At 27.0% G+C, this 26,750-nt stretch overlaps 5 protein-coding genes across 7 annotated transcripts; 2 read left to right on the top strand and 3 right to left on the bottom strand.

Annotated features, from left to right (window-relative positions):
- Positions 1 to 55: 55 nt before the first annotated feature.
- LOC103573665 (uncharacterized) lies at positions 56 to 4,889 on the bottom strand (the record flags this gene model as incomplete). The annotated part of the gene is made up of 5 exons (XM_008552838.3): positions 4,646 to 4,889; positions 3,240 to 3,393; positions 1,959 to 2,190; positions 1,481 to 1,882; positions 56 to 1,408 (listed from the first exon to the last, which is right to left on the bottom strand). Coding segments are annotated over exons 1-5 (2,187 nt in total), but the record flags the coding sequence as incomplete, so codon positions are not given.
- Positions 4,890 to 6,758: 1,869 nt separating this feature from the next.
- On the top strand, positions 6,759 to 8,522 carry LOC103573666 (beta-1,4-galactosyltransferase 1). Its single transcript, XM_053737727.1, has 2 exons — positions 6,759 to 7,886; positions 7,952 to 8,522. Exons 1-2 carry the CDS (start codon positions 7,056 to 7,058, stop codon positions 8,144 to 8,146), a joined length of 1,026 nt encoding a protein of 341 aa, XP_053593702.1. The 5' UTR covers positions 6,759 to 7,055; the 3' UTR covers positions 8,147 to 8,522.
- A 430-nt stretch (positions 8,523 to 8,952) lies between these two features.
- LOC103573667 (RNA-binding protein 5) lies at positions 8,953 to 14,241 on the bottom strand. 2 transcript variants are annotated; one of them, XM_008552841.2, is made up of 9 exons: positions 14,139 to 14,241; positions 13,931 to 13,960; positions 13,076 to 13,774; positions 12,910 to 12,979; positions 12,229 to 12,302; positions 11,442 to 11,555; positions 10,589 to 11,372; positions 10,362 to 10,525; positions 8,953 to 10,292 (listed from the first exon to the last, which is right to left on the bottom strand). In XM_008552841.2, exons 3-9 carry the CDS (start codon positions 13,751 to 13,753, stop codon positions 9,102 to 9,104), a joined length of 3,075 nt encoding a protein of 1,024 aa, XP_008551063.1. In that variant the 5' UTR covers positions 13,754 to 13,774; positions 13,931 to 13,960; positions 14,139 to 14,241; the 3' UTR covers positions 8,953 to 9,101. The 2 variants fall into 2 exon arrangements, with proteins under 2 accessions (XP_008551063.1, XP_008551064.1); XM_008552842.2 differs by having other exon boundaries at positions 14,136 to 14,241.
- A 316-nt stretch (positions 14,242 to 14,557) lies between these two features.
- On the top strand, positions 14,558 to 16,535 carry LOC103573668 (p53 and DNA damage-regulated protein 1). Of its 2 annotated transcripts, XM_053737728.1 has the most exons (4): positions 14,558 to 14,747; positions 15,575 to 15,724; positions 15,931 to 16,164; positions 16,249 to 16,535. In XM_053737728.1, exons 2-4 carry the CDS (start codon positions 15,622 to 15,624, stop codon positions 16,413 to 16,415), a joined length of 504 nt encoding a protein of 167 aa, XP_053593703.1. In that variant the 5' UTR covers positions 14,558 to 14,747; positions 15,575 to 15,621; the 3' UTR covers positions 16,416 to 16,535. The 2 variants fall into 2 exon arrangements, with proteins under 2 accessions (XP_053593703.1, XP_008551065.3); XM_008552843.3 differs by lacking the exon at positions 14,558 to 14,747 and having other exon boundaries at positions 14,802 to 15,724.
- Positions 16,536 to 18,345: 1,810 nt separating this feature from the next.
- Positions 18,346 to 26,706, bottom strand: LOC103573670 (nipped-B-like protein A). Its single transcript, XM_053737814.1, has one exon. It carries the CDS (start codon positions 26,636 to 26,638, stop codon positions 19,022 to 19,024), a length of 7,617 nt encoding a protein of 2,538 aa, XP_053593789.1. The 5' UTR covers positions 26,639 to 26,706; the 3' UTR covers positions 18,346 to 19,021.
- Positions 26,707 to 26,750: the final 44 nt, after the last annotated feature.

Consider the following 26,750-nt stretch of genomic DNA (forward strand, 5'->3'; position numbering starts at 1 on the left):
TAAAATTAATAAATATTATTGATAAATAATTTTTTTTATTTAAAATAGATGATGATGAAGAAGAAGAAGAAGAAGAAGAAGAAATGAAAAGACCATACCTGTATCCCAGACTTAATCTTAAATGTGATCGTAATTGATTATTGTAAGCTGGAGTAGAACCGCATTGTCTTAAAGGAGCTTCCCAAAGACTATCATCACGTGGCCCCAATAATAAAGTGTACTGACCACTCCAATTAACACCAATTCTTGCTCGTAATCCTAATGTAGATGGTGCTTCTAATGCATGTTTAACACAATTTCTTGGCCAAATATTTAATGGTCGAATAATAAAACCACCATGATCGTTATCATCAATAGTAGCACCACAACGATGAGCTATTGATAAATCTCCAGCTATCAATAAACTTTCAGCAACATGTAAATCTAATTCTGTTGTACCAGCTGGTATTTGTGATACTACTGGTGACGGTTTTTTGGTTGAAATTTTTGATTCCTCTGATAATTTTTCATCATGCTGTTGATTACCTCTCAACATCAGTGTAAATGATTGAGCCATTGATGGCTGATAATTTTTAAATAAATGACGATAAGAATTATCAATAACAGCTTTATTTATATCGTCATCATCATCATTTTCAATTCTATCCCATAGATTATCATTAGTTGTTGAACTAATTATTGTATCTGATGGAGTTGTAGTAGTATTTGATAAAAGTGATTTAGTAGTAACAGTAATTGTTTGTGAAATTTCTATTTTATCATTATTATTATTTTGTTTATTGATAATATTAAAATTATTTTTTGATGATGGAGTATTTTTATTAAATAAATTTTTTGGTAATGGCATACGAAGTGAAGAAGATCCAAAAATATCAAGTAATTTAGCAGAGTCAGATGTTATCCAATCAAAATCCCATTTATCGTCGGTAGAATAATTTTTAATTTTACTATTTCGTTTAGATCTAATAACATAGTCATTAACATTATCATCAAAAAATTCATCATTTCCATTATTGATTATTGTTTCACTACTACTACTAACATCATCTTTCAATGAAGATGAAAATAAAGAAATTTCAGATGTATCATCATTATCATAATTTGATGATGATATTTCATGTCGTTTTTGTCTTCCAGTACGTTGAATATAACTTCCAGCTGCTGTTACGGCATATAAAAAATTATAACATTTTGGATCTGAATAATAGTCCCAACGACCTGTCCATAAAACATCCCCAGAGTAAAATTGTAGCTGGCGTTTTATCCAAACACCACCCTCACAGCTTTCACAACTTGAGGAGATCCATGAACCACCTAATAAAGCTGGAAGTGCTGCTACTTGATGTAAAAGTGGTGGACTGCTTTCAGTGGCACGAGATATTGCTCCACAAACTAAACATCCACGTGTCTGTAAGTAATAAATAAACAATTATGTTGTATAATACAGAAATATATATTATATATATTAAATTTTATTTACCGTATCACTACGTATAAGAGTATTAGGTTGCAATGAAGAAGCTCGATGAAATTGTTTTGAATAAATATTGGGTGGTAAACTAGCTAATAAAAGTTCAACTCTTGGATGACCGTTTAATCCTAATCCAAATGCTGTTGATGTAGCTGGTTTTTTTTCCACTCTAATTAATTTTAATTCATTAAAGTCAATACCTAATGATTCAAGACAATTTAAATTACCACCACTCCAGTGATGTTTTCTTTGCTGACTACGTTTAAATAAATAATATGTTGGTTTTTCCCAATTTAAATTTAATGATCTTTGTGATGATTGTGATTCATAAATAATATGAACACCGTATGCTCTCCATCGAGGTTGAGGGGTGCAACTGACATTTACTCGGTGTCCAAATTTATGAGCAACCTGATTTTTAAATAATATAATATTAATGTTAATTTTTTTTTTTTTTTATTTTGTTTTTAAAAATATTTAAACAAACTTGTCGTGTTAATGGTATTATGTGAACATGATCCAACTGATATTTAGCTTCTGTTGCACCAGGAGCTAATCCTGATGATGACAAGAGTCGTATTACACCCCTTGCAGTAACAGTATGTGTAGCAACACTACATGACTCTTCTGCATAATGATGTCGTATCAAAAGAAACGTTCCATTTTTATAAAATGTATATTTTCTGATTATATATTCCGGTCCAGCTCGTACTTCGCATCTGTTTAAAAAAAAAAAAAATAAACTTTTGTTATATAAATAATAAATTCTCATAGGCTCTTTGTTTTATTTTACTTAATTATTTAATTTTAAATGTAAAAAAAACTTTTTTTTTTTTTTTTTTTTTTTTTTTTTTTTTTTTTTTTTTAAAGAAATTAATGTTGAAAAATTATTATTATTTTTTAAATTTCATCATTTAAAATACTCAAGTATCTAATCTGATGCAATGACTACGACTTTTAACATCCGACAAAACGAAACTGACTGAGAATTTTCTAAGAATAAGGGTCCAACTAGTCCTCATCATGATAAACAAAAATTTATAAAAAAGTGAGTAAAACGTAATAATGTGTAGAGAAACTATGATTTAATGAATAAGTATAAGGAAAAGTAAATAATAATGAATAAAAAAAAATATAATCGAATAAAATTCGTCATTTTACTGTAATAGGTACGATAGAATATAATAAAATGTAGCTTAGCAGTTCTGACATCGCTATTCTGTTTACCATCACGACCGTCATCAATCTTACAATCTATAGACATTTTTTTTGACAATAAGACAGTGTTACAAAGCTAAAAACTGAAACTTAGTAAAAATGAATAATACTATTACTGTTCTTGCAACAATTATTGGTCAAGATATGTAATATTTTTTTTTTCTTCGAAGCCAATAACAAATAAAAATAATTATAAAAAAGTATTTTTGTTGTAGCAATTAAAAGTAATTTTCATGACTAGACATATTTTAATATATATATATTTTGTTTTTAAATAGTGTTGTAGATCATTAAAGATGATGAGAATAAAAGATTTAAAAAGAGATTCTTCGAATTCACGCCATATGGTCTTAATGAGAAAGTGGTGGTTAATAGATAATGGCAAATAGCAAATGACAAGTGGCAGTTAGCATTATAAGTCAAAAATAAAAAACCACACATAAACATGTCGAAAAAAAAAAAAAAAAAAAAAAAAAAAAAAATTGTATGATGGATAAAAAAAATAAGAACATATATATAAGAGTATAAATAATTATAACTAGTGATTTACTCTTGTGACAGCCAAGTAGCGTGTAGCCTGTTTGGACTATCATCAACAATAGTTGCTCGATCCTCATTGACAACCTCTTTGATAGCAGCCTCGCATTGTTCGCCACTCCAGTCCATCCAGGCACCGTTCCAAATTCCATAACCTTCACAGATTCCTAAAATTAAAATAAATTACTCTCAATTTAAAATTTTTAATTACCTATCATATATATACTACCACCACAAAATTAACTTTTTAACTTTAACCAAGTGCATATCTCAAACTACTTGTTTTTTTTTATACATATTATTTATTTAAAATCTCCATTATCGTAGATCCAGAAGAATAGAATGGGTTTAAGAGTTAGTGAGTTAGTGAGAATATAAAACCAAAGATTTTAAAAATATTTTAAAAGCAGGTAGGCCTATATTATATTGCTAAGAGAATCTATAGAGGAAAAGAATCTTATACCAACCACCCGTTGCTCTGCGACCTGAGATTTAGGACTTGAACAGAGATAAAAAAAAAAATATAAAATAAAAAACGAAAGGTAAACACACTGCTATAGTGGATTATTATCTATATACAGATATACATTTATTATTATGCTCTACTACCTAAAAACTATTACCGATAGATATATTCGATAGATTTAATGGTGATATACCCTATATCTAAAGAACGGAAATAAACGACTGAAAATTTAGATTTACATCTATGAGCAAAGCTGAAGGTTGAGAAAGGACAAAAAAATGTCCTTGCGTTGTTGGACCCAAGGTGACAAGACTTGTATATCCCAATTGTGCAGGGTTTAAATTTTAACATTTTTACCCATGACTAAAATACCTTAAGTCAATTTTATTTTACAAGCATTATCAGTAATAAAAGGACCAAATCATCAAAAGATTCATATATTCTTAAATAATTATTTTTATTATAAATTATAACGTGCGATTACAAATTAATAAATAAATAAATTATATTTATATAGATTAGGTCGTAGGAATAACTTGCGTGTTTCTTTCTTTCTGTTTTTTTTTTTTTTTTTTTTTTTAAATAAAATTTAACGGTTCCCTTTATATATTAAAGATCTGCAGCACATATGTCGAGTTTTTGAATCTACTCGTTGGTTGAGAATATACTAATAATTAATAGCTACTCATGATATGAATATATTTATCAGTTTTTTCTCTAAGGGTTACTATTTATATAAATTATACACGAGAGATAATGAAATTAGGTATTCTAGTCATGTAAATTAAATATTAGAAACACTCGTGCACTATCCTTTAAATCTTTTTATTCATCCTGATATGCTGGTGGTGTTATTGTTTCAATTGGTATGCAAGCCAAGGCAATCTTGAAATGACGTGAAGATATGTCCTCTTATCCATTATATGTATATATACAAAATAAAATAAACTTACCAATAATATTAATGATTAATAATAAAATGATCCAAGTAAGCTTCATTATATTTAACTATTAAATATCTCACTTTTAATAATTTATATTTTATCACATATTCATTTTTAAAACTTATTAAAGAAAACAATTGTTGTTAATTATTATGATTTTTGAGGCAATCACTGCAATCACTTATATTTGAATATGATTTAAACATGAAGCTGTTATTAAAATACAATATAAAATAAATAAGACGAAAATGTAACTTTGCGGTCTTTGAAAAAACTGTCGATGTCGACTCTGGAAGATTTACCCCAAGCATTTATATGTTTGTCCCCACTTTTGTCAATGAAAATAAGAAGGAGAAAAAAAAGAAAAAGATTACGAGTCCCAACACTCCCAACCACTCTCAACATCCCAACAGCAGCAGGAGCAGCAGTGGCAAGCAGTGGCAAGCAGCAGTACCAAGCCCCGAGCAGCCCCGAGTAGCCCCAAGTCATCAGTCTTTTGGATTCTCTTTTAGATTCTCTTTTAGATTCTCTTTTGGTTTCTCTCTGGGTTTCCTATATCTTTACTGAAATGGCATAGATCAACTCATGTTAAAAGTAAGCTGAAAATCAGTTGAATAACTAACTCCAATGTATATATAAGCTAACCCGCTGTGAGGGATCAAGGTTCTAGAGAGTTGCAGTTTTTACGTCTTTAACAAACAGTATACAGTAGATTTATCTACGTCCTTGTATATTTTGAGAAACTCATGGGGACAACCGGGACAACTTTAAAAATCTTCAAAATTATAAAATGTGGACGACTGTTTTATCTCGTTTAATGGTTTTTTTTTCCTTTCTTAGTCCCATATTTAAGAAAATAATTATTCACGGTCAGATATAAATACTATTATTTATAAATATTTTACAATTTATAAATACAAAAGTCTATATATGAACTGTATAATATTTTTAATAATAATGATATTTTACTTACATTCTAAATATATATTTTCCACCAAGTGATAATATGATTTATAAAGATTTACAATAATTGAGACATCAGTCTCATCTGAATTAATATATATATATATATATAATAAAAGGTATAACTACACAATTAAGTATTTATTTTTCACGCAACCTCCCGTCGTTTTATTAAAATCAACATCCTTCTTTACATTATAACTTAAGGATATTGTCGTTGCTGTTTACTTAAAAGGATTTTATTTTTTAAACGTGACAAAGTATCTCTGATTGAAACCACCACATAACAGAACAATAGTTTAACGTTTAACTTTGAAATACCATCATATTTCCCCTAAACATCTCTATATCTTTATACAAATCTATAAGAAAATGACATATAGAGCAGGTGAAGGTGGCCAAAGAATAGAGAAGGAAATGTGCATTAGTATCATTCAAACATTCTAGTAAAATTTTACGACCTATGGGAATAGGATATTCATCTTTTGTCATGGATCGTTTTCGTCTGTAAGCGATTGTCTGACTTTTTTTTTCTCATACTCCAGTTGGGTTTTGACTCTTGAGCATGTAGAATTTGTGACGCGTGGATATATATATATATATATATTGTATGAATTATAGCTATACATAGTAGATTAAGAAATCTATTGGCTTGATGGGTGGGCAGCTTACAAATAAAAAAAAAATATATATATATATATATATATAAATAATAGAAACATCTGCACTCCCTACGAAATTTAGCAGCTTTTTAGGGCGTAAATTGATTTAATAGACATATAATATTGGTAGAAACGTCACATAAATCTGTTAAATATATATATTATGTATAAATATTTTTTATTTTTATATTTGAACAATAATAAGAAAATTTTGAAAGTTGTAAGAAACTTAAAATTTTCTGGATAAAATAGCCACAATCTTTAATTTCATTTATTATTCATCGCAGCAATTATAATAATTTTAATTACTTATGATGCATTATCGTAATTTTAGGTTTATTTATTAATTTACAGATACTTTTAATTATTTATTATTTACTTTTTAAATGATATATTTATTGATATTTTCTCGTGGCGTTGACTTTAATTTGAAAAGACTTAATAATTTTTTTGGATCTACAGTCGGTATCATAGACATCCTCTCACGCACACCGAAATACAATTTTGTATATATATTCTACTAGTTGTATTTTGTTTATGTTTATTGTGGGGAACAAATATTATATAAAGTTTAAATAAATAATTAATAATAATAATAATAATAATAATAATAACAAGTTAAATAAAATCTATAAATGGGTTTATGGGAAAATTTTTATAGCTATTTTAAATTATATTTTTTATTAGCGTTATAACCAAGGTTAAACCAAATAGTATTAAATAAAATCAACAGTGGGATTAAGATTTATCAATGCATGTTGCAATGAAATGTAATAATTAAGTTAATAATAATCATGACGAGAAATTTAACAAATTTCATAAAAATGTTTATATCATGTATGTACGGGCACACACGTAATTTAACATATTTGATAGTAACAATAGTAGTGTTATTTTACTGTTTAACTCCTAGTCGTTTTGCATCACATTATAATTTTATAAAAACTCAAGATATTTATAGTCACCTTGAAAAATCATATGAACCACGTGAAAATTCATGTACACTAGCCATATATTCTTATAACAATAAAAATAATAATGATAAAGAGTTATCATCATCAGAATTATGGTATCCAGAAGAGAATCCACGTCAAGATCCAGTTGTGATGGCACGTCGTCTTGGAATTTTACCCGGTGGACAATGGAAACCTCTGAATTGTCATCCATTATTTAATGTTGCCATTATTTTGCCATATCGTAATCGTAAACGACAACTTGATATTTTTATGAATTATATTCATCCATTTTTACAACAGCAAAATTTAGATTATAGAATATTTGTTATTGAACAGAGTCCATTGACTGAATTTAATCGTGCTAAATTATTTAATGTTGGATTTAAAGAAGCCACTAAAATAAATGATTTTCATTGTTTCATATTTCAAGATATTGATTTAATACCACAAAATCCAAATAATATATACGCATGTACTAAAATGCCACGACATATGAGCTCAAGTGTTAATACATTTAGATATAATTTACCATATACTGGTTTATTTGGTGGTGCTATTGCATTAACACGTAAACAATTTGAAAAAGCTAATGGTTTTTCAAATATTTTTTATGGATGGGGTGGTGAAGATGATGATTTTTACAGTCGTTTACAATCACGAGGTTTTAAGGTACATCTTTATATTTAGATTTATTTTAATATATTTATTTTTTATTTATTCTTTCTTTATTAAAGATAATGAGATTTGGACCTAATATAGCTCAATATTATATGCTATCACATAAAAAGGAACCACCAAGTAATTCAAGATTTGCTAATTTGGAAAATGCTGCTAAAAGATATGATTCTGATGGTCTCAATAATTTAGAATATACAGTTTTAGATCATCAATTGCGTCCACTTTATTCCTGGATTTTAGCGGATGTATAGTTACTTTTTTTATTTTATATTATTAACATATATATTTTCATTAAAAAATTTATAAACTTTAATTCATATTATTTAATCATTCTCTATAAATTAAATTATGAAAAACAAAATAAAATAGTAATTTAATTTATCAAAAATTTGTATTATATATAGTTATTAATTAAAACTAATAATATATTGAATGAATGAATATCTCAACTAGTACTTAGTTAATTTATCAATAGTAGTAAATTTTATTGTTCAAGGTTTTTTTTTTCTATCAACAAATAAAAATTACCAAATAAAAAAAAACCAATCTAGGAATTTTGAATTATAGTATTAAAAAAAATTATCTTATAAATAAATATTAAAAAAAAGAATAAAACATAAAAATGTTAATGATTAATATATTATGCGAGTAAATATTTTTTTCACAAAAAGTTTATTTAACAAATGAAAAAAAATTTAAAAACAATAATTGTATTTGACATTTCAAGTATTATTATTTTATCTTTACGTATCAGTATTTATATTTTATTAGTATTATTATCAACATCATGATTTAATTTAATTTTTAATATTTATGAAAATTGTAGTGCAATTTAAATGAATAAATTTATTCAATATAATAATGTATAAGTTGGCATAAAATACTAAATAAAGTGCACTCTAAATATTTTAAAATTTATGTTACTAATAATAATTAAGATAATTTTTCAAATAATTATAAAAAATTAATTGAATTGTTGTTGTATGTGAATTAAAATTTCTTAAATAAATTTATTTTATAATTTTAAGTTTTCGAAAAAAAAAGAAAAAAAAAAAAAAACTATTTAAAATTATTATATTTTTGAATAATAAATTTGATTTCTGCACACACAATTACAATATTTCTATGAAAAAATACAAATTTATTTGTATAAATAGATGTGTTATCTAAATGATTAAAAAATAATAAATGTATTATTATGTATTACTACGTATCAGACAATTCCTGATAACGAGCGTACATCATTTTTTTGACACAATCTTTGTATGTATCACCAGGTAATGCACTGTAAGTTGATGTTTTAGCTCCAAGACCAGCTGTAGATACACGTCTTTCTGCTTCAATAATACTTGTACGTCCTTGATTAGTTTTACCTAATCCCATACCTTCACTCCATCCCATTTTTTGTAATAATTTATTACCAACATTATCTGATCCAATTCCAGCAGGATTATTTTTATTTGATTCTTGATAATTAGATGATGATGAAGATGATTCAACCTCTTCAATTCGTGTTTTTAAATATTTTTCTTTAAGTTTATTTGGTTGTGGTGGATCTGGTTCACCATATTTAGCTCTACGTTCTTTAGCACGATCTCTATATTTATTATTTCTCTGTTGTGGATCATTTGGATCTAAACCTCTAACTTGATACCAATTTTCAAGATTTTGTTTGTGTAAATCAGATAATTGTTGATGACGTAATAATGCTTCTTTATTTTGGAATTGGCGTTTACATAATAAACAGGCTAATTTTATCCAATCAGTATGCTGACGTTCTTCTTGCTGTACATCTTCTATTTCTTCTTCAGTGTCACTACCACCACCATAAGCAGCAACTAAACCATTATTATTTCCGGAATCATCTTCATCTTGATAATTACTATTTATAATTGACGATGATGATGGTGTTGTTACTGTTGCTGCTGCTGCTGCTACCGTTACCGCAGATGTTTTTTTTTCCAATATAGCATAACCCGCATCAGCAGCACCACTTGCAGAAAAACAACTACCTTGATAATAGTTATCATTATTATTATTACTATTACTACTGCCACCACCACCACCACCACCACCACCACCACCACTACTACTACTACTACTACCACCACTTATTCCCGTAAATTCTCCTGTCCAATTACTTTTAGCATTTTCTTTTTTCTGATTTAACGTTTTGGCCCAACGTTCCATATCTTTAGCTATTTTTTTAGCAACTTTAACTTTATCTTGTTTAGTAATATCTTTTTTTTTGTTATCATCATCTAATTTTATTAATGATTCTTGAGCTGAATATGTTATTATAGGATTATTTATGTTATTTGATGTACTAGCATCAGCCATTGATCCGACTGTTGATGTTATTCCAGATGTACCAATAATTGCCCCTCCACCATTTGTCTATGAAAAAAATTAAATTAAATTATTGGAAATATATATATATATATATATATTTATTTATAAAATTACCTTTGCTGGTTGATAAGAAAAGGATTCAGCATCCCAATAAAGAAATTGTTGTGTATGACTGTTGTAGTAATACTGTGAATTTGAATCGTAATATAATCCAGTACTAGGATCATAATAATAACCTGAAGATTCATCATAATGGTAGGTGCTAACATCAGGTATAGCTAAAAAAGAAAGAAAAATAAATAAATATTTATAATAAATAATGATAATAATAATAAACTTACAATAAACTTTGCCATCATTTGCATGAGCGGGTACTCTTCCAGTAGCTAAATTAGTAGTAATACTTGGTGCTGTTGGTGTTGGCCTACCTCTCATTTCTTCAGCATCACCTAATTTACGTGCTGCTTGAAGCTGTTGTATTGCTGACTGTGCAACTGCTGCAGCAGCATTAACTCTATCTGTTTGATTGAGCGATGGCAGAGTTATTAATGAACCCTGACTTATTTGATTCTGATAATATTGAGTATAATATTGAATATAATGGGCTTTTTGTGCTGGAGTTTTAGCATACATATTAGCACTATATTCAGCTAATTGTGCAACATCATCAAGAGTATAACGTTGAGGTTGTTGCTGTTGTTGATGGTGTTGTTGCTGATTTTCCATTGATTTCCACATTGTTGGATAATTATTTAATTGATTATTAAGTTTACAATAAGTTACTTCAACTTTTCTTTCATCAACAGATAGTCCTTGTTTAGTAAGAGCAGTATGCAAATACATAGCATCAACAACATTTGCCATTTCTAAATAACATACTCCACGTGATGTATTTGTCAAATTATCACGTCCAATGCGTATACTACGTATAGGCATTGATGATGCATTTTTCATAGCTTGAAGAACTGAATCCTCAGTCGTTAAAACATCAAGACCACGTAGTAAAACAATATTTGTTGGATGTGAACTTATTTCATCGCTACCTTCACCACCTTCTTCACTTTCAGCTCTTGAAGCTGAACATTTGAAACAAGTCTCACGTCTTTTAAAATTATGAGCTCCACACTTGAAAAATAATAAATAAATAATTTTATAAATTCAACTATTTTATTAAAATTATAAATAATAATTAACCTTGACACAATGCCAATCTTGGGTATTTTTAGATGGTGCTTTATCTGTATGAATATCTTTCGGTATACTATACTGCATTAGGGCACGATACTGATCTTGCAGCATTAAAATCCCCTGAAACATAGAATTTTAGTGTTATCCCGTTCAATGTCTTCCGCAAGCCTCTTTTTGTCCCTTAAATCTGTTTGTTGCTGATGAAATTATATTAAGCTACATTTTTTTTTTTCTTTTTTTTTTTTTTTAAATTAAACCGGGAAAAAGAAAAAAAACTACAAGTTTATTATTTTAACTTTCGTTAATACGAAATAACCCACGGAATTTAAAATTTTAATTATATAATAAAAATTTGTATGTATATTTAACTGAATAAAGAAAAAAAATATGAATATTATTTTAATACTACAAAAATAAGGAATTTTAAAAAGCGTAAACAATTATTATTACTATTATTGTTAAACTTTTTGTATATAATTGCAATAAAATAAAAATAAGCTATTTGTAGTAATAGTAATAATAATAATTCAATGCGGTGATTTGGATAATTCCTAGATAAAACAAAATAAATAAATAATAATAATAATAATAATAATAATAATAATAATAATAGGTAATAAGGTAAGTTTAATGTATATTTTAAAGTAGCCTTTGATAGATGTAGAGCCATAGCCCCCAGGGGAAGGCCACTGGACGGCTGGCTTTACCGTGCCCTTGCCACCACGGGGCGTTGGTAGCACGTGAGAGAAAAGCATCAGTTGGATAGTATCTGGATTCTGGAACTTGTTTCTACCTGTTTCATCTCCATCCATCGTGTTGCCTCTTGTGTCGCATTAAACTCGACGAATGCAAAACCTCGCGAAGCACCTATACAGAGCAAATATACAGAGATCCAGAGTTAATCCACATTTTTTGCCTGATGGAAATCTCTACTCTGAGAGGGCAGGCAATCACAGCACCAACCATTGACATATTTATAAGTTTCTTCATTCGTTTTACGCCAACTTGAAATTCATTTCCATTTCATATCATATCATTACCTGAATCCCCCGAATACTAGTCTAATTTTTAACTTTTTTAATCCCATTTTTCAAACTAATCTATGTCATATTCAACTTTTTTTTTTCATCAATTTACTACATCAATTAAATAAATTTTGTCAATTTTTTTTTTTTTTTTGTTTTTTCTAATTACTTGATCGTTAAATTATAAACTTACCTTTTAATTTATTTTATAAAAATTATAAATTTTTATTTTCAAAAAAATATAAAACATGACTAGCAAATAACAATTAAGACTTGACTTTACAGTAGTTGTAAAAAAAAATAAAATATATGAATTTTTCTTTTTTTAACCGGTAAATAAGTAAACAAGTTAACAATGAATTATTATAATTTGAATTTAAATTGAAAATGTGAGTGTAAATAAAAAATGATAATAAAATATTAATATAATAAAAAATAATGATAATTACCAGTGTCTTTTTTCCGGATCAGCCGAATGTCCTTAGGCATGAGACCACAGTTGAGGATGTCTTGCCGCACCTGTGATAACATCATAATGATAACATTGATGCATGATGAAACGTTAACAGATCTCACTTGTGGCCATTATTGCGGGCCATTAAGTTGACAACCTACGTCGTTCTCAGTAATATGCTGGGCGAGCCCACGTATCATAATGGTGTTGTTTGGGGTTTGTGACTTGTAGTGGACACCCTCCATAGACGAATTATATGAACGACCATGTTCATGTTCATTAATAATGATATCTGAACTTTCTCTGCTGTGATCATCATCGCGATCACGATCGCGATCATCACAACGTTTACCACGTCGTTCACGTTCACGTTCACGTTCTCGCTCACGTTCTCTATCTCTGTCTCTATCACGTCGAGAACGTTCACGTTCACGTTCACGATCACGATCGCGATCACGATCACGATCTCTGTCACGTTCTCTATCACGGTCTCGTTCTGAAGAATCTCGATCCCTTTGACGACTATAACGGTCATCACGATTGTCCCTATAACTACGATCACCACCACCACCACCACCACCGCCACGATCTTCTCTGCTACGATCTCTTTCTTTTTTATTATTATCTCGTGATCGATCACGATCACGATCTCTTTCTCTTTCACGTCGATGATTTCGATACTCTGGACTACGATGACTTCTCTCTCGATGCTCCATTTCCCTTTGATCTCCATAATCTGGTGGTGATTTACTACTCCGATACTCATACTCGGAATTATTGTGACCTCGTCTGTCTGAAGGTCCATAACCAGGCTCCCAAGGATCTATGTTATTGTACATCTTGTTATATTTATTCACAGTCTGTAACAATTATTTACATTTTCAATTTATATTATTTATATTTTACTATCTCATCAAGGTTATTGATAAATAAAATATTTATTTTAATCGTTATAAATTATTTTATTATATCGATATTATTAAAGAGAACTCATCTTTTCTTTTTTTATTACTCACCTCGTGGAATTATCACGTATACGTTAAATACTATAATTTCAGTTATAATTATTTTCAATAGAAAAATAAAAAAAAAAAAAAAAAAAAAAAACAAAAAATTACATTAGAAGTTAATTTTACACAAATATCAAATTAAATTAGTGTGTAATTTTTTTTTTTTTTTTTTTTTTTTATAATCTTATTAATAATAAAAGTAAAGTTGTACAACACAATGGCGTGGCAGATTACTATAGATGCTATAGATTATTTTATAATTATAATAATAATAATAATAATAATTATTATTATTATTCTATGCGGATGCGGACATATTACAATATGGCGGTAATGTCGGATGGTGGTTAATCTCAGAAAATAGTAGAAAGAACCATGAAAAATATAAGCAAGATGGCTGATTGGTTGAAATTCCGTTGCATTTCATTGAAAAACCACCCTAGCGACCCTGGCGACCCTGGACAAAAAAATCTCCAACCAACCAATCAGAAAATCCAGAAAACAAAACAAGAGAGCCATCAAACGTTTGTCTGAAGAATTTTTGAATAAGTTTTATATATTCTAAATAGATGACAGCATCAACATCTTCTCGTAAAATAATATCAATAATTATCGTTCTCTTGATCATTTTTTGTTTTGCTTGTTTTTGTTGATGTACAAATGTATGTATCTATCGTTTGCTGCTGCTGCTGATCCCCAACTCCATTATTTTTTATTTGTACATTTATATATTTTTATGTGGGTGTGAATCAGATAAATAAGTTGACATTTATTTTTTTAATAATAGTAATAATTAAATACAGATCTTATAAATAATTTTTGAGTAAGTTACTTTAAAGGATAATAGTTTAAAAGATAATTATTATTTAACAAAACATAATAAAAAATTTACATATTATTAATATTTAAAATAATTATAACATAATAATAGTTAAAACATGTTTTACTTATCATCATTAAATTTATATAAAAATTTTGTCAAAGAATCGGATGTTAAAAATAAAAAAAATATAGATGATGATAAAAAAATGATTAGTCAGAGTAGATTATTTAAAAATAAAAGTATGAGTGGTGAAGAGATAAAAAAATTTTATGATGATACAATAAACAAAATAAGTGAAAGAAATTCAAATAATTGTGATAAAAAAAAAATTAAAAAAATAATAAATATACAATCTGATAATAAAGTAATTTTAAATAATAATAATATAAATTTAATTGAAATTGATAAAAATAAAATTTTAAAAGCTGTTGAACAAGGTGACATAAATTATTTAATAAAATACTTAAATAAAGAAAATGTAAATAATATTTTTGATAATTATGGATGGACACCATTAATGTCTGCAGCTTACTGTGGAAATAAATTAATAGTTGAATTTTTATTAAAATTAAATGCTAATAAAGAATATAAAAATAAATGTGGTTTAACAGCTTTGAAATTAGCAAAAAAGAAAAATTTAAATAATATTATTGTGTTATTAGAAAATGATAGAGAATTTTTATCGAAAAATTTGAATATTAATGATAATGATTCTAGTTGTTATTTTTATTGTAAAATTTGTAATAAGAACTATAAAGAGACAACAGTAAAACAACATGAGGCCTCAATAATTCATAATTTAAACAAAAATTTCGAATTACCTACAGCATTTTATGGTTATGGATTATCAAAACAAAACAAAGGCTATCAAATAATGTTAAATAGTGGATGGGATGATAGAAAAGGATTAGGGCCAACTGGTACTGGTTTTAAATATCCTGTGAAAACAATTTTAAAAAGAGATCGTAAAGGTTTAGGTAAAAAACCATTTGATAAACCTAGAATAACTCATTTTAAAAGTAATGACATAAATGCAATTACTCATATAAAACCAATCAAAAATTAACATCAGTATTCTATATTAATTTGCTAATTAAACTACACTTTAGATGTAAGTATACAAATATTTTTATTAAAAAATAATATTTTTTTTTTAACAGTAAATTTTTTTTTTTTATTACAGCATTTATTATGAAGGAACAAAAAGAAATGTTGGAGTATCTTGAAAAAGTGGAAAGTAAAGCTGGAGAAATATTGACTGATAGACAAGAAATAGTATCATTAGATAAAAGAAGAAATGATGATAGAATTGGCATGCGGGAATTACAAAAACAAAAAACCGATAAATGTTGGTTAACACTGGGACCTATTTTAATTAAAATTCAAACTAAAAAAGCTCAACAATTACTTGCACAAGGTATACTTTCTATATATTATTTACTAGCAATCTAATTAAATAATTATTATTTTATTAAATTTATATAAATAAATATATCTTTAGATCAAAATGAATGTGATGTTGCAATAAATAAATTACGAAGTGATTTGAGAGTTAAAGTTAATCAACTTCGTGATTTGGAGCATACCACACCAGTACCAGGATTAATGCTAAAACCATTATCTCATACAGAAATGTCAGTTATTAACAAACTATGTGGTAAAGATTAATTTAAAATCAATAATAAAAAAATTTGAAAAAAAATAAATAATTAAAAAAAATCTACTTACAAATAATTAAGATAGAATATAAATATGGTGATATCAATAAACTATTATTTTGACATATAATTAATGTTTATTTTTCATCATGAATGTTTTTTTTTCCTTAGACCATGTGTACATAATAATAATAATAATAATAATAATAATAATAATAATAATAATAATAATAATAATTTCATTAACTTTGAATTTACTTATTAGTGTAATACATACAAAATCAATTGCATATGATGGACTATATCAATTCTTGACAGCTTTACACAAATGTAATAATATTAATAATAAATTTTCTAGTTTTCATCTCCTTTTTAAATTTTTATTAATAGATATTTTTTATTATATTATTGATTACAAAAACATAGCTGTTACATTAATAATAATATTATAATACAAAGCACGTCATATATATCATGCCGAATAAAATCTATTAAACATAATTCTATACGGCAAGATTATACTGCGCCTAGTTTATATATATATATATATATATATATATATATATATATATATATATATATATATATATATATGGACTGAAAAATTTTCTTAAATTAAAATTATATGTAAAAATTTATTTATTTAAAATTCAATGTATCTTTTTTTTACTTTTTTGTTTTGTTTAACTATTTATAAAGTACTTGCAATAAAGTTTAAAGTAAAATTGACATTAATTATATGCCAAGTCTCTCTTGAAAAATTAAGAGCAAATGCGTATTTCCTCATAAAACTATTATATATATATATATATATATATATATATATACTAAAATTTACACAGACGACGTGTATATGACTCAATTATATTTAATTTGTTATCGGTCATGTTTCTGACTTTGATTGTTATAAATTTATAAATTTCAATATTTTTTCTAAAATTAATTTTTTAATAGATAATCTTGACACGATTTACTAATATTAAAAAAAAATATAATTTTAGATAAAATAATGTTTTATTAGTTTTTCTTTGAAATTTAGTCGAGAAATGATAAAATATATTAATAAAATAATAACTAATTTAATTTAAATAATAAACAAAGTTGTTAATTTTCTTGTTTTTTTATATTGAAATTTTTAAATTAAAGAAAGGTATTTTAGTTTTATTATTTCATAATTTTAGGTTTTATATTCAATCATTACTTCAGAAAAATTATCTACACAATAATAATATTTAATTGCCATTTCTTAAGACTTCAGTATAAAATCAAGTTACTTTTTTTTTGTGTTAATTATTGTTTTCTTTTTGCACTGTATCGTTGTTGATTATATCAACTTAAGTGCATAAAGCAGACTATATACTGAATCAACATCAACTTTCAATTTATAATAAAATTTAAAGTATTTATTTATTTATTTTTTCTCAATTTTTTTTTTATTGTAGTTCCATACGTTATATAATTTATATATAAGAAAATAATATAGTTTAATTTTTTATGTACACATATTACAAACATTTTTTTTTTTTTTTTTTTTTTTTTTCGTTTTTTATTTATGCATATATAGGAGTATCGCGTACTTTCAATATACATAGTATTTTATTTTTAATTTGGTTCTATGAAAAAATTAAATAACTATCGAAGATAATGAATTAAGTAAATAAGTAATTATAGAATTCTTATAACCTGTAATTTATTTTACTTTTCAGCTATACAAATATTTTTATTATTCACTAAATGAATTTTACAATTTTTATAGATTTCTTTAATTGTTAAAAAAGAAAAAAGTTTTTTTTTTTTTTTTTTTTTTTTTTTTTGCCACGGATCAATATTAAATAAAAATATTGAAATTCATTTTTTTTTATATTTTCTAATATAATTTTTATTTAAAAAGATTTTTTAATATTTATAGTTTTTTTTTGTCAATACTTGCTAAAAACATTTGCTTAACAATAAAATAAAAACTCGGAATATTATATATTTACTGTTCGAGCACATGTTGTTTTGTTCAATTTTTATTAATTTATAAATTTTATTTAGTTATAATAATTATATAAAAACGATATACTTGTGAATAAATAATAGTAATTAGTATTTAAAATTGACCTCTCGAATACAAAATTAACTTAAACTTGCTATTTATTTAATTTTTCAATGTTTTATTGCAAATTTAATTGTAATGTTTCAAAAATTATTTGTTATGATTAATAAAAAGTTATATAATATAATTTATATATATATATATATATATTTTTTTTTTTAAAAGCCAATTAACGATAAGAATAATCGTCTTTCTAAAGTTCATTTACTCTTATTGCAATTTTTTATTTATTTTATTTATTCGTATCAGCGTGTACACATTATTTCACTTATCTCTGTAGTTTATACACATCTCACTAATAAAGAATAAAAAGAAAAAAAAAAACTATAATAAAGTAAAATAAAAATAGTGTTCAATATTTAAGTTGACACTTGTTGAAAAAATTATTTATTTGTCTATTTACTTATTATAAATTTTTTCAATTATTTTATTTATTTATTTATTTCACCCTAATGTTCACAAGGCTAATAATAGCGGACACACAGACACGCATACACACGCACACCCACACTCAATTTCTACACCATAAAATCAGGATCACTGCAATCATCCCCGCTATCACTACTATCGGAGATTCTTCTTCGTTTTTTCTTTTTATGTTTTTTAACTTTTTCAGTTTTGTGCGTACGATGTTTTCGGTGTTCTTTATTTGTTTCAGGATGAGCATGTATCGTAAGTTTGGGTACTCTTGGTGATGATGTCATACTATTTAATGTATTATTATGATGATGAATTGAATTTTGGTGTTGTTGTTGTTGTTGTTGTTGTTGATGAGGATGATGAGATGTATTAAAATCACCAGTACCAGTATTAAGAATTGGTACAAAATTTTGATTTAGTTCAGGATTTAATATTCTCTGAACTGAATTATCAGTAGTAGAATTACTAACAACACCAACATCATTATTATTACCAGGGATAGAAGTAGTAGTAGTAGTGGTGATAGTAGTAGTAGTAGTAGTAGTAGTAGTAGTAGTAGTAGTATTAGCATTAGCATTAGCAGCAGCAGCAGCAGCAGCAGCAGCAGCAGCAGTAGCTTCATCATCTGGTTCTTTAGGATCAAATTTAATCATAAGTTGTTTAAAATCAAGATACTCAGCAGCTAATTTTTTTCTACCATCATCATCAAGTTCTTTATCACTTACATTTTCTTGTAATTTAGCTAATGTAGCTTTTGGATTAAAATGTGCAGTACTTTTACGTGTTACTGCTTTTTCATATACTTTTGCAGATTCTGATGGCGAATATTGACTTATTTTAGCATCCGAAAATCCATATATTTCTTTTAAATGTTGTCTTAATGTTAAAAGTAAAAGAAAACCTTGAGATGCAGTAATATATTCACGAAGTAATGTTGTATCTTGAGGTAATCTAGCAACAATAGATTCATCATCTTCTTCATCATCATCTTCATCTTCAATAGCTGATAATATATGAACAGGTCTAGGTTGTCCATCAGATCCATATATAATTGATTGATTAAAAACAGATGTGAATGGTGTTGTTGTTGTTGTTAACTGTTGCTGTTGCTGTTGTTGTTGTTGCTGTTTATCATTACAAGTATTTATTTGATTTAATGTTTTAGGTAATAATGCATCTTTAAATGATTGTAATAAATTATCACCAGACATTGATATAATAATATCAATATGATGAATTATAAATAATGGTTCATCCTGTACTTGATATGTAAAATATGCTAAATTATCAGCAAGATACAACATTTGAGATAAACTTGATTTAGCAGATTCTTCAAATTGTTTTAAAAATGAAATAGCAATAGCACGACGTTGTTGTTTAGTATTTCTCAATATTGTATATAAAAAACCATTTAATGCACTAGGAAATTCACCATCTTTTAATCTCATACCTCTTACAGTTATATTATTTTGTAATATTTTTTGTAATCTATAACTTAATTTAATACCATATTGAGATTGCATATGAATAAAACCAGGATATTTTCTTTCTATTTCTTGTAATTGATTATCAGCACTATGACTTACCATTATTTCAATATCAGTACTCATACAAATAAGATATGGTACTATTTGAATTGGATATACTAAGCCTTGTGCTAATATCAATTGTATAACTTTACATGCTGATTGACGTACACGTACATTGGTATTTATAAATGATTCAAGTATTTCTTTAAGATATAATTGAATAACAGTACTAGCCATACCAGATGATACATCACCCATTTCTTTTAAATTTTCTTGTTTACACATTTTAGACCATTCTTGATCTTGTTTTATCATTCTTTTTTCTTCTTCTTGTAAATAAATTTCAATATTATTTAATACTTGAATTTTCATAAATTCTAATGCATTATCAGATGTTAATAAATAATGATAAAGTTTTTTTAATTCTGGTGTTAACATAAATTCAGAATGACGAATACAAATAGAACCAATTGCTGTAAGTGTATAATGACGTATATCATTATCATCTTGATTAACAAAATAACTCATAACTTGAAATACATGATCTTTAATATTATCAATTAAACCATAAGTTACTTGTGGATCTGTAAAATCAAAATAACGTAATAATAATCCAACAGTAAATAATGCACGTCGAAATAATGGACGTCCATTTAATAATATTTTACTATTTGGATCTTTTTCATGTTCTATTTTATATTTTGTTAAATAATAATAATATTTATTAAAACAATCACGTATTAAACTGTAATTTTTAGTAACATTATTAACAATTGATCCTAAACATGATAAACAACTTGCAACAACAGATTTATCGTGTTGAAGAATTAATTTTATTGAATCTTCTTCTAATTGGGCTAAAAATGTTTCACTTGGATGTTGCATTAATGGTACAACAAGTTCTAATGTATGAGCAACACAACTTATCATATGATAATCACCTTGAGTTTGACATTTTAAACCAAGATATGGCTGTAATGTACTTGCATGTTCAACTAATAATTGTGGTCGTATTTTAGCAAATAAATATAATGTTTTCATACATGCAACAAGTCGTTGTTTATCATCATTTTCATAATTATTATTACTACCACCACCACCATTATCATCATTATTTAATGTTTTTGTTGTATTATTCATTGATTCTAATTTTAATATATTTTGAATTAAACAATCAACAATTTGTTGACAAGCTGTTAATAATCCTTTTGGTGGTTCTGTTTGTAATTTAGTACTATCTTCTTTATCTTCTTTTGGTTTAAATAAACTAACAAGTAATTGTTCAAACCATTCTAAACCAATATCTTTATTTTTAGCAACAACATCTGTTATATTCATAACTTTTCTTAATAATATTGTTGAATCAAGTATTTGATTTATTTGAGTTTCTTTAATTGGTGTAAACCACATATTTTGAAATACTTCCATAACTAATCGTCTGATACCTTCTTCATCATTAACTCGTCGTATCATTTTACCACAAATTTCAGGTATTTTAGAATAATCAGGACATTCAACACAAATATCTTTTAATATTTTAATAACTCTTTTACGTACACTAACACCAGTATCAAGTATTCTTGCAAGTAACATATCGTAATATTTATCAATAAGTTCTGGTCTACTTAATACAAATTTACCAACTAAATCAACAGCAGCTTCACGTACAGATGTTGAATGATCTAAAAATGAATGTCTTACACCTAATTGCATATCACTACGTCCTAATACACTTGGATCAGCTTCAACAATTGTTGTTAAACATTTCATAGCTTTTGTTCTAATAGCTATTGATGATTCTGTTAATACATGAAGTATTTGTTTTAAATATATATCAAAACTTTGTGAAAATGGTCGTTTAGATGCTAAATATTGTGATATTAATTCTGCTGAATTATAATCAATATATGTTTGTAATATATCGGGTTTTGTTGATGAACTGCAAGGACGGATTGAACTTAATATAAATTTTTTCTTTTCTTCAATAATTCTATATAATTCGGAATTTTTTTTTTCATTATTGTCATTATCATCAGGATATAATTCTTCAATATCTGAATCATCACTATCATCTGATTTATCACTTTCAATATTTTTATTACGTTTTTGATTTGATGATGATGATGATGATGATGATGATTTATTATTACGTTTTTTATTCTGTAATGATAATTTTTTAATTGATGTAATATTTTTATTATTTGACGATTGTTGACCAACACGAGTTTTTTCATGTGCACAATCACGATACCATTGTGCTAAATAAAAATGACGTGCATATATTAATGATGGATCATTTGTACCATTAACAGCTAAATGATCAAGTAAAACTTTTTGTAAAAATTTTGTACGTTCTTCGTCCTCATTTATTTTATTATTTATTTTTTTTTTATTATTATCAATATCTTTTGCTGCTACTGCTGCTGCTGTTGTTGATGTTGTTGTCATTTCATAATCTGAATCTTTTTGTTGCTCAGCTTTAATATCTATTATTATTTGATCAATTGTTGATAATTTACATTGTGAATTTACAGCATCTTTTCTTAATCTTGCAGCAACAACACCAAGATATTCAATTGAAGCAACACGTAACGACATATCTGATGTTTTATTTGAAAAATGTCCAACAAGTAAAGTACCTAATATACTTAAAAGTAATTCAGCAGCTGGCCATTCTGGTTTATTAACAGTTGCTAGTAAATCTTGAATAAAATTTTCAAATAATGGACGATAATCAATATCTGTACCTTTACTACTGCATTTATTTAAAAATACAGATAAAAAATTATATCCCAAGCGTGTTGCTGTTTCATATTTATTTATAACTAATACATCTGCATCAATATGGGATAAATTTTTATTATTACCTGTATTTTTATCTTCATTATCAGCAGCATCACTATTAATGTTAGTATTAACTGCTGTTGTTGTTGTTGTCGTTGTTTTATTATTATTATCTTGACGAATTAAATTATCTGGTAATATAACAACACATTGTATTAATTGTAATACTAATGCTGTCAACATTTGTATATAATCACCAGAATGTAGTTTATATGTACGTAAACTTCTTTTACTACTTGGTAATCTAGCTATTGATGCAAGAATATCATCTAATAATAATCTTCGGTGTTTTTCATATTTTGTAAATATAACAGTTACAAGTTTTAATGCACTTAATTGAAGATCATTTACAGATTCAACAAAAAATGGTGCAACACCAAGTGTTGATGCATGAAGTACACTTGTATCAGTTAATACTTGTATATTTAATAATTCAGCAAGTAAACTAACAAGTTCACGCATTTTATTGTAAACTTCAAGTATACTTTTTTCACGTACTTCTTTCATATGGCCCCTTTTTTTACGACCAGAATTCAAATTATCAGTCTTATTTTTTGAATCTATCCTATAAACAGGATCAAATGATGGATATATTGTATTTTGTAATTGAAATTTCATAAATAATACAATACGATCAATAACATCCTCTAAATATACTGTTTTAGGCATATTTTGTGATGTCATTATATTTAATGCTATTACAGATGCATCAACAGCACGTAATACTCTTTCCATAGCCATTTGCATCCATAATTTACTTTCTTCAATATCATCATCTGGATCAGCCAAAGGTGATACTCTAGCACCATCACGTATATTTTTTTCTAATATATTTAATAATCTTACAAGTCTATCTGCTGGAATTGATTCCATAGCTCTTAATGATTTTAATTTAGCTGCTTCTTTACATAATGCTTGTAATTCATATTTTTGAATAAGTATTTCTGCTGGTACATCACCATCTTCTTCTATTTCACCCATTGTTACAACATCTTCTGTATTTTCAAATATCGTATCAATCATTGAATTAAATAATTGATACGTATTTGTTTCCATTAGTTCATCAACACTTAATTTAGCCAATACAGGTACCAGTTTTCTTTCAATTTTTCTTATTTTTGGTTTTATCGGTGATACTAATGTTGTTTCTTTTTTATCTTCATTATCATCTACAGTATCACCATCATCATTTTCGTCACTATCATCAATTATACGTTTACGTCTACGAGCTCTCAGACTACGTTCTTTTGATCGAGATGATGATGAGGATGATGATGTTGATGATTTTAATAATTTATTATTTTCTCCTATATCCTCATCATTGTCAGAATCTGATTTCATAATATTCGGATTATTATTATTATTATTATTATTTGTATTGGTATTATTATTATTATTGTTGTTGTTGTTGTTATTTTTTAATCCTAATTTAGCAATGCGGTTTGGTGATTTTTGTTGCATTAATGCTTGATCTGCTAATGATAATCTGTTTAACATTACCACTGGTTCCTTAAATTTTGTGTCAAATGACTGTCCCATTAATTTGACGTCTTTGATTACATGCTCATTTATTTGATCATGATGATGCTCTGGCGTTTGAGTTGGTAACTGTACATTGAAAGCAGATTGTGGTTGTTGTTGTTGTTGTAATTGTTGTTGTTGTAGTTGCTGTTGTTGTAATTGCAGTTGTTGTTGTTCTTGTAATTGCTCTTGTAGTTGTTGTTGTTGTTGTTGCTGCTGCTGCTGCTGCTGCAATAGTAGTTGCTGCTGCTGCTGCTGCAATAGTAATTGTTGTTGTTGTTGTTGCTGTAATTGTTGTTGTTGCAACAGCTGTTGCTGTTGTTGAAATTGATCTTGCTGATGTTGATATTGATCCTGAAGATGAGGTTGTTGAATTTGTTGCTGGTGATGTGATTGTGGCTGTTGTTGTTGATGTTGCTGGTGATGATGATGATGAAGATGATGCTGTTGTTGTTGTTGTTGCTGTAGTGGCGGTGGCGGCTGCTGTTGTTGTTGTGGATGTTGTTCATGATGGAGATGATGAATTGGTATTGTGAGGGCTGAATCAAATGCACTGGCAACACTTTCGGGATTAAGATTAGGATATACAGTTTGTTGTTGTTGATTTATCAAATTATCAACAGATTGTTGTATTTGTGGTTTAGGATCAATGCTTTCAATAGGTAAGTCAATATCAGAAAGTCCAGTAACTGAATCTAGTAAAAATTGTGAATTATCTTGAACAACATTAGCAATATCCATTGTATGATTAACATTTATTGGATGTTGTAACTGATGATTAATTATTGGATCATAAATAGCTTGTTGTAAATTAACATTCATATTCATCGGTTGATTTGGTATTGAACTGTGCATTGGAGATGTCATATGTATAGAATGTTGAGGTGTTAAACCAGCGAGATTATGATGATGTGGCTGTACAACATGAGTATTAATTTGCTGTTGTTGTTGCTGTTGCATAATTGTTGCAGCAGTACTTGGAGATCCCATATGAGCTGGTGAATAAATATTTACATGAGGATTATTAATATTTGATAATTGATTTGTTAAACCATTGGGATCATCTTGTATATGATGTTGTGGTGTTGTCGATGTTCTCGTTTGTTCTGTTATAACAGTTGCACGAGGTGATGGCGAAGGCACTGCAAAAGGAGACATTTGCGAGACATCAGTGTGATTTTGTGGTGTAACTGGCATTCTAGGATGTTGAGCGTGACTCATTATATTGCCGGTCGTTGTAGTTATTGTTGTTGATGTTGTTAATTGTGGTGGTGGTGGTAATACAGTTCTAGCAGATGCAGGTTGAGCAGGACTACCTTGAGGCGTTTGTCTTGATCCTGATGAATTTGAATATGATGGTGAAAATCGCCCGTAATGTGCTGGTGATTGATTAGCATTCATTGATTGTGTATTTTGACAAGGCCAAATCTTTCGTGAATTATATTGTGGACCTTTAAATACATGAGGATTTATTTCTAATATAGCTTTTAACAATTCTGGAGTATGTTGCTCAGGATCAGAATACGACTGTTCAGATTGTACAACAGATTGATCTTTTAATTCAATATTGTCAGATGATGTCTGCGATAGAGCTTGAATTAATTGCGGAACTAATGTTTCATCTCTGTTACTAAGCTGTAGTTTAGCTTCTTCAGCAACACGTGCATGAAATAACAATGACTTATTTGTCAGAGCTTGCGGCAAAGGTGTCGGTAGGGGCATTTCCGGTAATAAGTCTGTAAGACTCGCGATACCTGCGAGGGTAGTGATTGGAACACTCGGTATAACCCCATTCATTTTGACCTTGATTAATTCTGGCATTACACCCTTGACATTTACTCTGCGTTACATCAATTTTAGGTTTTTATTTTATCTAAATTATTTATATATACTTAAAAAAAAAAAAAAAATTAAAAAAAAAAAGTTAAAAATT

The sequence above is a fragment of the Microplitis demolitor genome, chromosome 3, assembly GCF_026212275.2.
Source record: "Microplitis demolitor isolate Queensland-Clemson2020A chromosome 3, iyMicDemo2.1a, whole genome shotgun sequence".
Classification (NCBI taxonomy): domain Eukaryota; kingdom Metazoa; phylum Arthropoda; class Insecta; order Hymenoptera; family Braconidae; genus Microplitis; species Microplitis demolitor.

Excerpts from the sequence above, each read along its gene's own strand:
- LOC103573666 (XM_053737727.1), top strand. The coding sequence starts at position 7,056 with ATGACGAGAAATTTAACAAATTTCATAAAAATGTTTATATCATGTATG. Across the intron at positions 7,887-7,951 it reads TACAATCACGAGGTTTTAAG|ATAATGAGATTTGGACCTAA; the intron begins GTACATCTTTAT and ends TCTTTATTAAAG.
- LOC103573668 (XM_008552843.3), top strand. The coding sequence starts at position 14,863 with ATGTTTTACTTATCATCATTAAATTTATATAAAAATTTTGTCAAAGAA. Across the intron at positions 15,725-15,930 it reads AAGAGATCGTAAAGGTTTAG|CATTTATTATGAAGGAACAA; the intron begins GTAAAAAACCAT and ends TTTTTATTACAG. Across the intron at positions 16,165-16,248 it reads TCAACAATTACTTGCACAAG|ATCAAAATGAATGTGATGTT; the intron begins GTATACTTTCTA and ends ATATATCTTTAG.
- LOC103573667 (XM_008552841.2), bottom strand. The coding sequence starts at position 13,753 with ATGTACAATAACATAGATCCTTGGGAGCCTGGTTATGGACCTTCAGAC. Across the intron at positions 12,980-13,075 it reads AGCATATTACTGAGAACGAC|GTGCGGCAAGACATCCTCAA; the intron begins GTAGGTTGTCAA and ends ATGTTATCACAG. Across the intron at positions 10,293-10,361 it reads TTTCTTATCAACCAGCAAAG|ACAAATGGTGGAGGGGCAAT; the intron begins GTAATTTTATAA and ends TTTTTTTCATAG.
- LOC103573670 (XM_053737814.1), bottom strand. The coding sequence starts at position 26,638 with ATGCCAGAATTAATCAAGGTCAAAATGAATGGGGTTATACCGAGTGTT.